Source organism: Narcine bancroftii, chromosome 11 (assembly GCF_036971445.1).
Source record: "Narcine bancroftii isolate sNarBan1 chromosome 11, sNarBan1.hap1, whole genome shotgun sequence".
Taxonomy (NCBI): domain Eukaryota; kingdom Metazoa; phylum Chordata; class Chondrichthyes; order Torpediniformes; family Narcinidae; genus Narcine; species Narcine bancroftii.
Window position 1 is genome coordinate 18,636,377 of NC_091479.1, and position 16,633 is coordinate 18,653,009.

At 43.2% G+C, this 16,633-nt stretch overlaps 1 protein-coding gene and 1 non-coding gene across 3 annotated transcripts in view; both read left to right on the forward strand.

Annotated features, from left to right (window-relative positions):
• The first annotated feature begins 1,059 nt into the window (after positions 1 to 1,059).
• LOC138745586 (sorting nexin-27-like) overlaps positions 1,060 to 16,633 on the forward strand; it is a 154,043-nt gene continuing 138,469 nt past the window's right edge. For both annotated transcript variants that reach the window (XM_069902787.1, XM_069902786.1), the window contains exon 1: positions 1,060 to 1,377. In XM_069902787.1, coding sequence (XP_069758888.1) covers positions 1,085 to 1,377 — 293 coding nt within the window. In that variant the 5' untranslated portion in view covers positions 1,060 to 1,084. The remainder of the gene's footprint in view (positions 1,378 to 16,633) is intronic.
• On the forward strand, positions 3,290 to 3,363 carry trnaa-ugc (transfer RNA alanine (anticodon UGC)). Its single transcript has one exon. It is a non-coding gene; the product is annotated as a tRNA-Ala (tRNA).

Below are 16,633 nucleotides of genomic sequence, written 5' to 3' on the forward strand. Positions count from 1 at the left end.
AGCATCAGTACAAACATTTATATAAGGGACCTTACAAAATTAAATAAAAATTGTGCATGAAAAGTCAAAGTAAAGCAGTGACTTTGGTTCATTGTTCATTCAGAAATCTGAAGGCAGCGGGGAAGAAGCCGTCCTTGTGTCGCTGAGTGATTGTCTTCAGGCTCCTGTATCTTTTTCCTGATGGTAGCAGAGTGAAGAGGGCATGGTGGTGGGGGTCTCTGAGGATAGAGGCTGCTTTCTTAAGACACCGCCTCTTGTAGATGTCCCTCGATGGAGTGAAGTCTGGTGCCCGTGATGTCGCAGGCTGAGTTAACAACCTTCTGGAGATTTTTCTTGTCCTGAGCGTTGGCATTTCCATACCAGTCAGTGAAGCAACCAGCCAGAAAGGTCTCCATGCAGGGTCGGCGCCTTTACGGGCATTGACCCCCTCAAATGAGATATTGTGACACCCACACCCTAGCGTCACTAGCATCTGGTGTCGTTAACCCGCAATATAAGCAGAGCATTTGCCTGTTACGCCAGAGGAAGGGACAGCGGTGGCATTGGCGCACGGAGGAGGTTCATGGTAGGGAGCACCATGACTTCCACCCCACCGAGCAAGTTTTCAAACGCCAGATGGTGGCCCCCGCGGTTACCCTAATGCCCCCACTGAGACTTGTTCTGGTGCCAGCCTTGTAGAAGTTTTCGAGAATCTTTGGTGACAAAATATTAACCCCACAAGAGTGACAAAATTGGATAGATTTAGGCATAGGAGGGAAATTAAGGAATATGGAGAAAAGACAGGGAGGTGGAGATGAACCTATCATCAAATCACTGCATGGTGGAATAGGGTCGACGGGCCGGATGGCCGTCTCCTGCTCCTCTTTCTGATGGTTCTCATCCCCAGCTTTGCTTCATTCACTCACTGACTTCTGCCCCCCCCTTGCCCTCATCAAAGATGGCGGCCCAATCGGAAGGCAAAGCCGAGGTGTGAAGTCCTGGTGCCACGGCAAGGGGTCCGGCAGAAGGCGAGGGCGCTCGCCTTCGGTTCCGGGACGTCACCGGCTGGTTCACGTGATGGCATGAGCGTGTGCAGCTGCGTGTGATGTCCGTGCCGAAGATGGCTGACGAGGTGGGCAGCAGCGGGAAGCGCCTCGGGTCGGGCTCCGACTCCGAGGCGCCCACGCCGACGGAGCCGAGCCGAGGCCCCCGGCTGGTGAAGATCATCAAGTCGGAGACGGGCTACGGCTTCAACGTGCGGGGCCAGGTGAGCGAAGGCGGGCAGCTGAGGAGCATCAACGGCGAACTGTACGCGCCGCTCCAGCACGTCAGCGCCGTGTTACTGGGCGGCGCGGCCGAGAGAGCCGGCGTCCGCAAAGGAGACCGCATCCTGGAAGTGTGAGTACCCGGGCGGGGGGGCCGGGACACAGGAGGGGGAGGGGGGGAGGGGGTGTGGGGGAGGGGGAGGGGGGAGGGGGTGTAGGGGAGGGGGTGGGGAGGGGGAGGGGGTGTAGGGAGGGGGTGGGGAGGGAGAGGGGGTGTAGAGGAGGGGGAGGGGGTGTGGAGGGGGAGGGGGTGTAGAGGAGGGGGTGGGGAGGGGGAGGGGGTGTAGGGGAGGGGGTGGGGAGGGGGAGGGGGTGTAGAGGAGGGGGGAGGGGGATGGGGTGGGGAGGGGGTGTAGAGGAGGGGGAGGGGGGAGTAGGGGTGGGGGGAGTAGGGGTGGGGGGAGTAGGGGGGGGGGAGGGGAGGGGGGGGGAGGGGAGGGGAGGGGGAGGGGGGGGAGGGGGGGGAGGGGAGGGGGGAGGGGGAGGGGGAGGGGGAGGGGGTGTGGGGGGGGCACGACCCCAGCGTCCCATCTCCTCCGCCCGCCCCCTTCCTACCCAGTCCCCGCTCCCACCCCCCCCTACCCTCTGCCCCCCCCCCAACCCCACCCACCAGCTTCACCCCCTGCCCTCGGTGATCCCCCCCAGCCTCATCCCCCCCTCGCCCTCGGGGTCCCCCAGCCTCATCCCACCCCCGCCATCATCCCCCCCAACCTCATCTCCACCCCCACCCTCGGGCCCCCCCCCGCCCTCGGCGGGCCCCCCCGCCCTCGGCGGGCCCCCCCCGCCCTCGGCGGGCCCCCCCGGCCCTCGGCGGGCCCCCCCGCCCTCGGCGGGCCCCCCGCCCTCGGCGGGCCCCCCCGCCCTCGGCGGGCCCCCCCGCCCTCGGCGGGCCCCCCCGCCCTCGGCGGGCCCCCCCGCCCTCGGCGGGCCCCCCCGCCCTTGGCGGGCCCCCCCCCGCCCTCGGCGGGCCCCCCCCCCGCCCTCGGCGGGCCCCCCCCGCCCTCGGCGGGGGCCCCCCCCGCCCTCGGGCCCCCCCCGCCCTCGGGCCCCCCCCCCGCCCTCGGGCCCCCCCTCCGCCCTCGGGCCCCCCCCGCCCTCGGGCCCCCCCCCCCGCCCTCGGGCCCCCCCCGCCCACGGGCCCCCCCCGCCCTCGGGCCCCCCCCGCCCACGGGCCCCCCCCCCCCGCCCACGGGCCCCCCCACCGCCCACGGGCCCCCCACCGCCCACGGGCCCCCCCCCCGCCCACGGGGCCCCCCCCCGCCCACGGGGCCCCCCCCCCCCTCCGCCCACGGGACCCCCCCCCCCCGCCCACGGGACCCCCCCCCCCCCCCACGGGACCCCCCCCCCCCCCGCCCACGGGACCCCCCCCTCCGCCCACGGGACCCCCCCCCGCCCACGGGGTCCCCCGGCCGACCCCCAGCCTTGGGCCCCCCCAGGCCCTCAGGGCTCCCCCAGCCCCATCCTCAAACCTTGGATGCCCCAGCCCGCCCCCCCTACTCTCGGGCCTACCCCTCTGAATTGACATTGGTATTTTGTGGTTTGTGAATGAGATTTGAAGTTTTTTCACCAAGCTTGAATTTTGGTCCATGCTGGGTTTGTGGATATGTTGATTGGGTATTGGGCCAGATGGGTATGTGGGTGGCCAATCAAATTTCTTCTACATCCATCCGAAAAACATGATGGGACGTGCTCCTTTGATGGGTTCCTTTCCACTCCTCCAATTCCCTCTTCTTTGTCACCTTTCCCTACCCCTCTCCCCACCACCCCCCCACCCCCCCAAAATCCAACCATGTTCATTTCTCTTGGAGTGAAACAAGAAACCCTGCAGTCACTGGGGTGAAGTGCATTACATAAATGTGATGGAGAAATTCAGCACCCTTTGGAGTAATGAGTCAAGAATGGATGCTTTGAAACCTGCTGAGTTTCTCTAGCATGTTTGTGTATTACATTAAATTTTAAAATTTAGACATTTTAGAGTCTGTTGAGGCTCTGATAGCTCAGTGGTTAGAACATTGGTCTTGCAAACCAAGGGTTGTGAGTTCGTTCCTCACTTGGGCCTAATTTTGTGAGGGTCACTGGACTAAGTAGCGACTGTCTACGGTAGACAAAGTTGAAGAATTTCATTTATGTTACATCCTAAATGTGACAATAATAGAACCTTTACCTTTATTAGCCTGTGCCACCCAATTACATCGAGTTGACCTATAACCAAACCCCCCCCCCCCGGTATGTTTTGAACAGTGGGAGGAAACCCACACAGACACGGGGAGAATGGATAAACTCTTTACAGTCAGCGCTGGACTTGAACCTGATTTGCTGGTGCTGTAACAGCGTTACACTAACTCCTCAGCTTTTTGATCCCATTGTTTCTGCTTTGGACTCCTCTCTTCCCACCTCCTCTGAACTGTCAGTTCTCTTCCACTGGCAGTGTCCTCAAATCCCCAGCAGACTGTACAGTGTTTTTGTCCCTTACCCCACCCCCCTTGATTTTGGAACTGAGGCTGACAGTGTATCTCTTGGCACAATTTGTGTAATACAATGCCCACAAATTTCTGTTTATGATTTTATGGGCATGTTTCCCTAATGTTTCTGTTTTTTGGTCCGAATTTTGCTAACTGCCTGACCACAAACAATAGGTTTAAGCTATCATGTTGGGATTTAAATGTCCGTTGACTGTGACCACAATCTGTGCTTGATTTTTAGATTCATTTAGCATGACATTCAACTTCTGTGTTCTTTTCACCCCAATCAATCTCTACTGCTTTCTGGGCCATTTAACCTAATTCAGAATCTCAGCCCCTTCTGTTTGTAAACTTGCTCCCTTTTCTTTTGTTTGTTTCCTGGCATTGTGGCTGGAATGCAAAAAAATGTATCAGCCCGTCAAAATATCAAGTGAAAGCTAAGGACCAGGTCACGTAGAAATAGGAACTTGATAGGTCATGCCTGCTTTAATTTTCCTGGTAGAATTATCGTTATGCAAGTAAAATGAATTATTAGTGTTTGATTTACAGGAGAACATTTTGAGGGGCCATCGCTTAATTGTCCAGAGCAAAGCTCCACTTGTTGCCATTGGAAACTGAATTAGTTGCAGCTCTCTCATTTATCCACATAGATCCTGTATAATAATTACACAGTGCATATGTGACCTCAAAAAGATTGATTGTATTACATTATAAGAATTTAATCTGCACTTACATGATTAGGAAATACGACAGATCTTGATATCAGTAATTTATAAGATATCAGAATATTACAGTACAGGTGAGGTCTTTTGGATCCAAAGGAGCTGTCCACTCAATATATTTTCCTTTCTTTACCTTTCCATCATAGAAACTTTTATTTTGAAACCTTTAATTATTTCAACGCTCTTGTTGATTCTTCTCTTGTCTGCCTGTTACAAGATGTTCCGTGTTCCAGCAATCTTACGCTGCACAGAATTAATTAATAGGCTTAAGTTCTCTGTTCCCTTGCTGCTTTCCTAGACTAATGGGAAATCACTGCCTCTGTGAAGGAAAGTTCCTTGTTATTTTGAATAATGTTATCAATCTTTGCTTTCACTTTCCTAATGGAGTCCCAGTTTCTCAAATCTCTGTTCATAATGCATTTTCCTTTTTTTTTAAAAAAAAACAATAATTTTTAGAAGTGGAGAGGTGTCCCAAGGTGATTAGAGGGATGTTATCAGACCATACTTAAAACTCCTAACATCTGGACTGCTCGGGGCTTGGGTCAATCTGGATTTTCGAATTCTCAGGCAGAACTTTTAAAATTCAAATTTAAGGAGGAATAAAGAAGAGATACACAGGTACTTTTTGATAGTTTATTCATTCGCTAATGCAGCATGCTTAATTTATCAAAATGAGCAGTTTTCAAGAAAAATAAACACTTGACAAAAATATAAACCTAATATTTTTACTGAGAAAAATTACGTAATTGTTTGACAATGGACATTGTAGAAGAAAATAGTGTACAAATTAATTTCTTTGATAAGTTTACCTGTATTAAGCATGGTCACTTGTTGCCACTGTGCATCTGCAGCACAGGCGTGCGCGCGCGCACACACACACACACACACACACACACACACACACACACACACCTCCTGCTAAATTTGAAAAAAATTTGAGAGTCCGTGTTCTTGGGTGGTCCAGATTTATGACATCCGAATTTTTGGACTTTTACTGTGACTGGTATTGCATCGGAAGAAGAATATCTTCTTGTGCACCCATGAATATGGAGAGTGATCAAAGGTTGGTTCAGTTGGATCTTGGCGCCAAAGAGCAGTGGAGGGGGCTCAGACAACTAAAAATGGAAACACCGATAGGGAAAGATCATAAATGGTAAAGAGGTCATAATTGATAAAAGCTTCACAAATCGTGGGCTGGGGAAGATTAGAGAGCTGGCTTGAAAGTTGTGGAGGATGAGGTCACATATTTGAACTTAATGTGAGTTTTCAAATGAAATTTCTGCTGATCAGTGTACATGGGTTCTTACTGAGCAGATTGTCGAGCTAGTTATTGGACAGCACAGGTGTAGATGACCTCTGGTTTAATGAAGCTGCAGAAATTAGTATCAGTTCTATTTCAGTTGGAAATGTTGAGGTTGTGGTTCGTACTTCAGGGTGAGTCATCAGGTCCTGCAGAGCCCACCACCGTTTGGATGTACATTTTTTGATGCTGTTTGGGTTTGTTCCTGTGGATGCTTGAGAAATGACTAAACATGGTTGCCTGATTGGAAAGACCATTTCTAATACCTTTTCATGACATGTCTGGAATCTATGCCTATTAATTGGGAAGGTGTGGCGCTGTTAGAGTTGCTGTTACAGTCCCAGCAACCGTGGTTCAAATCCGGCTCTGTCTGCAAGGAGTTTGTACGTTCTCCCTGTGTCTACATGGGTTTTCCCCAGGAACTCCGGTTTCCTCCCAACATTCATAATGTACCGGGGTTCGAGGTCAATTAGGTGTAATTGGAGATGAGGGCCAGAAATACCGTGCTATATGTCTAAATTTAAAAAATAATTAAAATTTAATTTAGGCTTTGTGTTAGAACAGTATTTCTTGACCTGTGTTGTACAGACCATTTGTGGTCTCTGGATTTGTTATAGATGATATGTGGTGACGTAACAAAGACAAATATTACAATAAAGTAATATGTAATACGAGATTGTAAATTTTATGATTTAAAAAAAAATTCTCACTGTTCCCACTAAATCAAAAATCCTGTTGGTGGGAAGTTACACTTTGCAGGTGCTTGAAGAAATCCTTGCAGCTTTTTTCTCTGTCTCTCTTATAAGCTCCTCTCTCGACAAGACTCTGAATAGACTCTGATTCAGGAGTCTGGGTGAAGGGCATGCAAATGGTGTGATCTGAGCGTAATTTGGGCCTTAGCACTGAGTATGTTGACCTAGGAGAGGATTCTGATGTTCTTTCCAGTGAATTTGGAGGATTTTGCAGGCACAGTGTTGGTAATGTGAATGCTGAACCTATGACTGTCCTTCCTTTGGCTTGGCTTCGTGGACGAAGATTTATGGAGGGGTAATGTCCACGTCAGCTGCAGGTTCGTTTGTGGCTGACAAGTCCAATGCGGGACAGGCAGGCACGGTTACAACGGTTGCAAGAGAAAATTGGTTGGTTGGGGTTGGGTGTTGGGTTTTTCCTCCTTTGTCTTTTGTCAGTGAGGTGGGCTCTGCGGTCTTCTTCAAAGGAGGTTGCTGCCCGCCGAACTGTGACTGTAGTAACTTGTATTTAGGTAACTTTGGAATTAACATGAAAACACAAAAGCACAGGAGCAGAAGAAGATCAGCCCTCAAGCAGCTCAACCTGATCATGGCAAAACACTCCAATTCACCACAATCCTTAATTCCTCATTCTTTCAAATATTTCATCATCTTTGGGGGCAGAGAGTTGCAGAGAGTCACAACCTGTGAGAGAAGACATTTCTCCCCACTTTTCTCTCCCACTCAAAATGGTGAAGGGTGTTCTATTTCTTCAGCTCTGGACTCTAGTTCCATTCCAATCTCGCGCAAGGAGTATCCATGTGGTTCAAAGTAGAAAAGTAATTTGGAAAGAGGAAATTCCACTTCCTGAATGTTAATAGGGCATCCGTTCATCTGGGCTTTAATTTACAAGTGATGGATTTTTTTTTAATGGAAAAAAAAATCATAATTTTTCATTTCTGGTCCCTGATGGAAGACGACATTCTCTCCATGGCAGCGAGAACGTACTGTATTGCTTTGATCAAAAGGGTATGTGGTTGTGTATTCCAGCATACTAAGTTCTGAGGTTGGCAGCAAGAAGTTATAAATGGAAAGAACAAATGAGTATACAAAATTATACCTTTTTTCCTGGTGGAAGCATTTGTCAAAATGTTGGCAATGTTCCTATTTGTGGGTGGAGGATATTCTGTGACCTATGTTCATCTAACAATTGCCCTTTACAGGTGCTTATCCATTTATCCGAGATCTTCGGGACCGGGTGCTTGGTATTCGGATTATTGCGGATTATAGAATTAAAATGGCAGCTCTACAGATTTGCACAAAACCTAACTCCTATTGATGGAGTGATGCCAGCTCAACAAGCAATGGCTGTCTTTGTTAGCTATGCAGTTAAAAAAAAGTTCGGTTTTTGGAATCACGGATAAAGGGATAGGACTTGTATCATTGTTTCAACCATTCAGAAGGAATGCCTGACTTTCTATGTTGAGAATGATATTTTTATTTACCTCCCCAGTGCACCCATCTCTTAACTAGTGTCCAGAGGTAATGTATAAATGAGGGGAGGAAGGATTAGGGGAGACATTGGGGTAAGTTTTATTTTTACAGACAGTGATGGGTGCCTGGAATGTGTTACCAGGGGTGATGATGGAGGCTGGTACAATAGAGACATTAGAAAGATTCTTGGATAGACACATGGATGAAAGAATAGAGGGTTATGAGGTAGGGAAGGTTTAGTTTTTTGAGTAAGTTTACATGGGTCAGCACAACATTATGGACTGAAAGGCCTGTACTGTGGTTAGTGTTCTATGTACTTACAATTCATCCTGATGAATAGCATTTAAGTTGTACAAATAGCTGTTGTAAAACAGTTACTGTAAGCCCTTGGTACTCAGCACCTGTGGAGATTGGTAGATGCCGGATAAGTGAATTTTCTGGTTGCTTGAGACTGCATAAAGCATGATTGGTGAACTAATGGCAAGGCCCACCATTTTTAAACTACCGCATTCTTTTAAAAAACTTTTTTTTTTAACAATTTTTTTTTGCTGCTGTTTGAGACTGCCGGTTGCTTGAGTTCTGGGACCTAGCCTCAAGATTCAGGGGAGTCGATTTAGGACAGATGAGGAGGAACTGCTTTTCTCAGAGGGTAGTGAATCTGTGGAATTCACTGCCCATAGAAGTAGTGGAGGTGACCTCAGTAAATATATTTAAAAGAAGGCTGGATAGATTTTTACATATTAGGGGAATTAAGGGATATGGGCAGGTAGGTGGAGATGAGCCTCTCGTTAGATCTGACATGATCTCATTGAATGGCAGAGCAGGCTTGATGGGCCGGACGACCTATTCCTGCTCCTATATCTAATGCTCTTATAACAGGAGTTTTCTTGTCCGTCTTCCTTGTGACATTTCCCCATGTTAATGGGGAAAGCAGGACATTTTCCAACTTAATACTGGGATTCAGTTACCTGCTGATAACAGGAGTAAAGAGGATGAGATTCTAAATTCCCAGGCCCAGCTGAGAGGTTACAGCTGCTTGTCAACTTGGCAACTGGTTAAAGCTACTTCCTGGCGCAGGGGATTCTTGAGCTGATTAAAGGATTCATCTCTGTGATGTTTTATAAAAAAAAAAATTCTACACTGCTCTTCCCCCACCTAGCCTTCTGCTTTAGTTCATGCAGATCCTTTACCTCCATGTTTCATTTAAAAAAAACTAGGATATGTTTAAATGCAGAGTTGCATTCTAAGTAGAGTGCACTCGTATTGTCTGGCATTGGTGCTCAATCTGTCCGTGTAAAGCTATTTGATGTCCAACGTGAGCTCAATGGAAGGATGCACCAGGCTGCATCATTGTACTGTCTGGGATTGCAGAGGCAGTTTTCCATTTTTGCCCTTTGTAAAAATTCTTGCAGTGCCACATAAATAATTTCCAACTGATCATACCATCTTTAGTTTACCATATATCAAATGATAATCAAGTGTTTTCATCAAAGTGAAAATTTCATGAACAGTGTAAGCTTGTATTATTTTTCTTGAAAAATGTGCATTTCTTTTTTTAAATTATTTTTCACACTGTGAACCATATCAACCAAAATACATTCAAACATTTCCCTCTTAAATATACACAGTAGCATTTTCTCTGCTTTTTGCCCCCCCCTTCCAAAACCAATAAATATACAATACAATAAACCCATTAAACGATGTCATCACACAATGAAAAAAAACAAGAAAAATGTCGTCTACTTTTACACGTTGGATCAAGTCATCTTGTCTTCTTATCATTTTAGGAGGTGGAGGTCCGAGGCAAGCCCTCTCTGTTGTGTTCCATGTACGGTTCCCAAATTTGTTCAAATAATGTGACTTTATTTTTAAAATTGTTTTTTTTTTCTCCAGTGGATTACATTTATTCATTTCCATGTACCATTGCTGTACTCTCAGGCTCTCTTCCGATTTCCAAGTTGACATTGTACATTTTTTTGCTACTGCTAAGGCTATCATTATAAATCTTTTTTGCGCTTCACCCAGTTTGAGGCCTAGTTCTCTACTTCTTATCTTACTTAGAAGAAAGATCTCTGGATTTTTTGGAATCTTACTTTTTGTGATTTTATTTAATACCTGATTTAGATCTTCCCAAAACTTTTTCACTTTCTCACATCATGTACTGTTGTCCCCATTTCCTTCTTACAGCGAAAACATCTATCTGATACTGTTGGATCCCATTTATTTAACTTTTGGGGTGTGATATATAACCTGTGTAACCAATTATACTGTATCATGCGTAACCTTGAATTTATTATATTCTTCATAGTTCCAGAACATAACTTTTCCCATCTTTCATTTTTTATCTTTATGTTTAAATCTTTTTCCCACTTTTGTTTGGGTTTATAGCTTATTTCATCATTTTCCTTCTCTTGCAGCTTGATGTACATGTTCGTTATAAATCTTTTAATTATCATTGTGTCTGTAATCACATATTCAAAGCTGCTTCCTTCTGGTAATCTCAGTCTGTTTCCCAATTTATCCTTTAAGTGGCTTTCAGTTGATGGTATGTAAACATTGTACCATGAGTTATTCCATATTTATACTTCATTTCTTCAAATGTTAATAAATTATTTCCCAAAAAACAATTTTCTATTCTTTTAATTCCTTTTCTCTCCCATTCTCCAAAGGAAAGGTTATCTATTGTAAAAGGGATTATCTGATTTTGCGTCAATAATAATTTTGGTACTTGGTAATTTGTTTTTTTCCTTTCAAAGTGAATCTTCTTCCATATATTGAGTAAATGATGCAATACTGGTGAGCTTTTATATTGTACCAGCTTTTCATCCCACTTATAAAGTATATGTTCCGGTACCTTCTCCCCTATTTTATCTAGCTCTATCTTAGTCCAATCTGGTTTTTCCCTTGTCTGATAAAAATCTGATAAATACCTTAATTGTGCTGCTCTATAATAATTTTTAAAGTTTAGTAACTGCAAACCACCTTGGTTGTATCTCCCTGTTAATTTATCTAACGCTATCCTTGGTTCCCCCCCTTTTCATAAAAAATTCCTGATTATTCTCTTTAGTTCATTTAAGAATTTCTCTGTTAAGGGAATTGGAAACGATTGAAATAAGTATTTTATCCTTGAGAAGACATTCATTTTAATGCAATTTACCCTCCCTATCAACGTTAGCGGTAATTCTTTCCAATGTTCTAATCTTCCTGCAATTTGGCTGATAATTTAATTTGTACAAGAGGCTTAAATTATTATCTAACCTAATACCTAGGTATCGGATTGCTTGTGTTTGCCATTTAAATGGTGATTCTTTTTTAAATTCTGTATAATCCGCATTACTCATTGGTATCACTTCACTTTTACTTGCATTGATCTTGTACCCTGATATTTCTCCATATTCCTTCAATTTCTTATGTAGTTCTTTTATTGATATTTCTGTTGAGTATACTATGATGTCATCTGCAAATATTAATTTTATATTCCTCCTTTATTTTTCTCCCTTTTATTTTATTTTCTGTTCTTATAAGTTCTGCCAATGGTTCTGTTGCTAAAGCGAACAGTGAGGGAGATAATGGACATCCCTGCCCGGTTGTCGTACTTAATTTAAATTGGTTTAATACATATCCATTTACTGTTACCTTCGCCAGTGGTCCATTATATAATGCTTTCATCCAATTAATATATTTTTCTGGTAGATTGAACCTCTGTAATACTTTGAATAAATAATTCCATTCTAGCCTGTCAAAGGCTTTTTCTGCATCTAAAGCAACACCCACTGTTGGCATCTTATTTCCTTGAACTCCATGAATTAGATTAACAAATTTACAGACATTATCCGCTGTTCGTCTTTTCTTAATAAATCCAGTTTGATCTTGTTCAACTATTTTAGGTACACAATCAGCCAATCTGTATGCTAATAATTTTGCTATTATTTTATAATCTGAATAAAGTAGAGATATTGGTCTATATAATGTTGGTGTTGGTGGATCCTTCCCCATCTTTGGTATTACTGTAATTATTGCTGTCTTACATGAATCTGGCAAGTTTAGTTTTTCTTCTATCTGGTTCATTACTTCCAGGAGAGGAGGAATTAATAACTGTAAATGTTTTTAAAAAATTCTATTGCCAATCCATCCCCTCCAGGCGTTTTATTGTTCGGCAGCTTTTTAAATATATCTTGTACTTCCTCTATTTCAAATGATTTTATCAGTTTGTTTTGTTCCTCTTGCAATTTTGGCAGTTCAATTTTAGCTAAAAACTCTTCTATTTTATCATCTTTCCCCTCGTTCTCAGTTTGGTATAATTGGTCATAAAATTCCTTAAAGTTCTCATTAATCTCCATGGGATTATATGTAATTTTTTTGTCCTTTTTCCTTGATGCCAATACTGTTCTTTTAGTTTGTTCTGTTTTAAGTTACCAGGCTAATATTTTGTATGTTTTTTCTCCTAGTTCATTATACTTTTGCTTTATTTTCATTATGTTCTTCTCCACCTTATATGTTTGTAATGTTTCGTATTTTATTTTTTGGTCCGCCAATTCTCTTCTTTTTGTTATATCATCCCTTTTTACTAGTTCCTTTTCTGTACTTACTATCTCCATTTCCAAATGCTCTATTTCCTGATTGTAGTCCTTTTTCATCTTAGTTGCATAACTTATTATCTGCCCTCTAATTAAACCTTTCATTGCGTCCCATAATATAAATTTGTCTTTCACTGATTCCATATTTATTTCAAAGTACATTTTAATTTGGCGTTCAATAAATTCTCTAAATTTCTGCCTTTTAAGTAGCATGGAGTTTAACCTCCATCTATATGTTCTTGGTGGGATGTCCTCCAGTTCTATTGGTAATAACAGGGGTGAATGATCAGATAGCAATCTAGCTTTATATTCAGTTTTCCTAACTCTCCCTTGAATATGGGCCGACAATAAAAACATATCAAACCTTGAGTATGTTTTATGCCTACTCGAATAATATGAGTATTCCTTCTCTCTTAGGCACTGCCTCCTTCATATATCCATAAGTTTCATTTTGTGCATTGATTTTGCCACAAATTCGGCCACTTTATTCTTTTTGCTAGTCTTTTGTTCTGTTTTATTCAACATTGGATTCAAATTAAGGTTAAAATCCCCTCCTATCAATATATTCCCTTGCGTATCTACAATCTTCAAAAAAATATCCTGCATAAACTTTTGATCCTCCTCGTTAGGTGCATATATATTGAGCAAATTCCAAAATTCTGAATATACCTCACACTTTATCATTACATACCTCCCTGCTGGATCTATTATTTCCTCCTCTATTTTGATTGGTACATTTTTATTAATTAAATATAGCTACACCTCTGGCTTTTGAATTATATGACGCTGCCGCTACGTGTCCTACCCAGTCTCTCTTTAATTTATTATGTTCCATTTCAGTTAGATGCTTTTCCTGCACAAATGCTATGTCTGTTTTTTCTTATTTCAGTTAATTTAATGGTCTCTTTCGTTTAATTTGGTTATGTATTCCATTAATATTTATAGTCATATAATTCAACATTGCCATCTCGTACCCTGTTTACACATCATTTCTGCTTCTTCATCAGTACCATCCCCCTTTTCCCCATTTTCATTTCTCAGTTTTCCCTTTTTAAACTCAATGTATGACAACACATTTAAAACATAAAATACTTCAACAACTCCCTCATCCAAAATTCCCTTAGCCCCAAATGTTCCCTCCCCTCTCTGAGTTGCCCATTTTCCTTTGCCGGTTAACCACAACTCCCCTCTCCAATTGGATTGCGAACCCGCTCGCAAGCGTCAACTGATTTCACAGTGAAATCTCTTCCACCCAACAACCCCCAGAAAAGAATTTTTTTTTACACACATATAACAAAGTTCACCCCCTTTTTTCCCCTTACTTCCTTTCTTCCCTTCTCTTTCCCTTCTTTAGTTCTTACATTTACATAATTTTTACATCTTTATATATATTTTATCGCCGTTCTTCATTCTTGTTACAACTCTTCATCTCTCCTTCTGTCCTGCAGGCGTTCTGCAAATTCTCGTGCTTCCTCCGGATTCTGCATTTCTACTTTTTAGTGCCTATTGCAAACTCATTGAATTATTCTTTTCCAGTTTGATAAACTTCTTGTTTTCAGATTCAAGTCATGAATCCTTAATGATGGAGGAAATAATCATGGGCCAAATTATTTTACAATTAAGGAATTATTTTGTTGCTGGGGTATATATGAATTTGTACATACCAGCTCATGTTTGACATCTTGATTAAGGCAGTTCCTGATGTTTGGCTACTCGGCTTAAGAAGAAAATATTTTGACAAATTTATCTCAACTTTGCTTGAATACTGGCCATTTAGACATTGCATTCTAACTACAATTTAACAAGCAATTCAGTTCAACATGCATTTCCCAGTAATACCAATAACATACAAGTGATCCCATGTTAGGTGAAATAAATTGTTTATGATTCCTGCATAATTTATGTTTTCTATATTTGACTTTTCAGAGTTAACTCTGTATAAATGTTGGAGGACATTAACATTGTTTGAGCTTAATTCTATTTTAATGATTTCTTGTGATTTTCTTATCATGTACAAAGATCGTAAAGCACTTTTGGAATGTGCTGTGACAGATTGTTATATTTTATTGTATATAGATATGTTTTAAAGGAGATAAACTGTGGCAGGCTTTTTAATGTCGGTCACACACAAACAGTAAAAGAGATCGCATTTAAAATGCCAGAGCACTGCTCAAGCCAGACAGTCCAGGCTCCGGGTGCCTTTGCAAAAACTTTGAAGGATGCCTATAAGGACTTCACAAGTAGGTGTTAATTGGACGTGCTGTGGAGTAATGGATTATTGTTTTGGAAAGCAACGATAAACGGACTTGGAACATTGGGTCCAGTGCCACAGTCTGTTGAGTGCAGTTGGCTGCTCTCAGAAGGTCATGTGGTTTTCTCTGAGTGAGAGAGTGAATTCAGTTCTACAGTTCAGCAGCAGCATCTGGGACTGGAACAGGACAAGCTGGAAAGCTTGTGGAAAACCCCATTTTGAAGACGGGTTGTGGATTCATCCTGGTCAAAGCCCTTGTTGTCCATACAAGAGGAGATGGCTGGCTGCATAATGTTTCACTTGAAATAAGGGAAGCAAAAAGAAACTCTGTGATAGCCTGAAAGAAAGAGATTATCATCTGGAAAACTCTGTGGGGGCAAGTTTCTTTGGCAAGACACTGAAGTGGCTGAACAGAAGAAATCAGTTGTGGGTGTCCAATGAGTAACAAATCTCTCTCTGAAAACCGACAAGACCCTGCCTGAGCAGTAACCATTTACCTTTCAAGCACCAAAGCCTTGGTGAAGAGTCATAAATGTTAAGTTCTCTGCACAGTATAAGAATGGCCGGCAACCAGTGAATTTGGAGGAATGAGAAGTGAGATTGGACTGTGAATTAGAACTTTTCTGAACTTGTATACCCGTTACATACACGTGTGTTTAGAATTAGAAGGAGGTTAAATTAATAGTAATAAGTTAGTTTGATCCTGTTTTCATGTTTAAAGATAATTAAGAGTAACTTTTGTTGAAGTAACCATTTGTCTTGGTGAATTTCTATTGCTGCTGGGTTTTGGGGTCCTCTGGGCTCGTAACAATGCACTGCACACTATGTTTATATCTACTCTAAAATACCCTTATATTGTGATATTTGTACAACGGTTGCATTATTTCCACATGTAAAAAGTTTATATTTCAGGCCATTGTTTTCACAGTAGTGCCCTGCTGGAATTCTTGATCTCACACCTTTTCGATCTCATGATTTAAAAAAAAATACTACACAAAATCTTATACTTGGGTGTCTACAAAACAAGGACAATATGAAAAGAGTTAGACAAGAAAGTCTGCGGGTACTGGGGTCAAGTGTAATGGAGAAACTCAGCAGGTCAGCAGCATCCACAGGAAGCAAAGGTTAGCCAATGTTTTCGAACTCCCTGATGAAGGACCTTGGCCAGAAATGTTTGTTACCCGTGACTTCCTCTGGTTGCTGTATGACTGACTTGCTGAGTTTCTCCAGCACATTTGTACATTGCACACAATTTTTTTAAAAAGTGCAAGGTTGGCCATTCAGAAAAGAAATGAAGAAATTTATTCACCCAGAGTGAATTAATCTTGTGGAGTTCTGAACCCAAGGAAGCTGTGGGGTTCAGTTGCTAAGTTATTGGGGAGGTTAATGGATTTATGGAAATTGGAAGCAATGTATATTGGTTAATAAAGGAAAATAGAGCTGAAGTAAAAGATCGGCCTTCATCTTTTTAAATGGTAGAGCTTGTCATGTTATCAGAAGAAGGTATGAATTTTAAAAATATGACTTGTTTAGCATAGCAGTTGGTGCAACGCTATTACAGTGGCAGCGACCCGGGTTTGAATCCGGAGCTTGTACATTCTCCCTGTGTCTGCGTGGGTTTCCTCTGGGTGATCTGGGTTTCCTCCCATCCTCCAAAAAATTTACTGGGTTGTGTGCCGATGGGCGCTTTCGGGCGGTGTGAGCCAGAAGGCCCTGGTAATGTGCTATATCTTTAAAATAAAAAAAGCTAGAGCCATATTTAATTATTTCCCATCTGGTTCTTCCGCTGAAGACG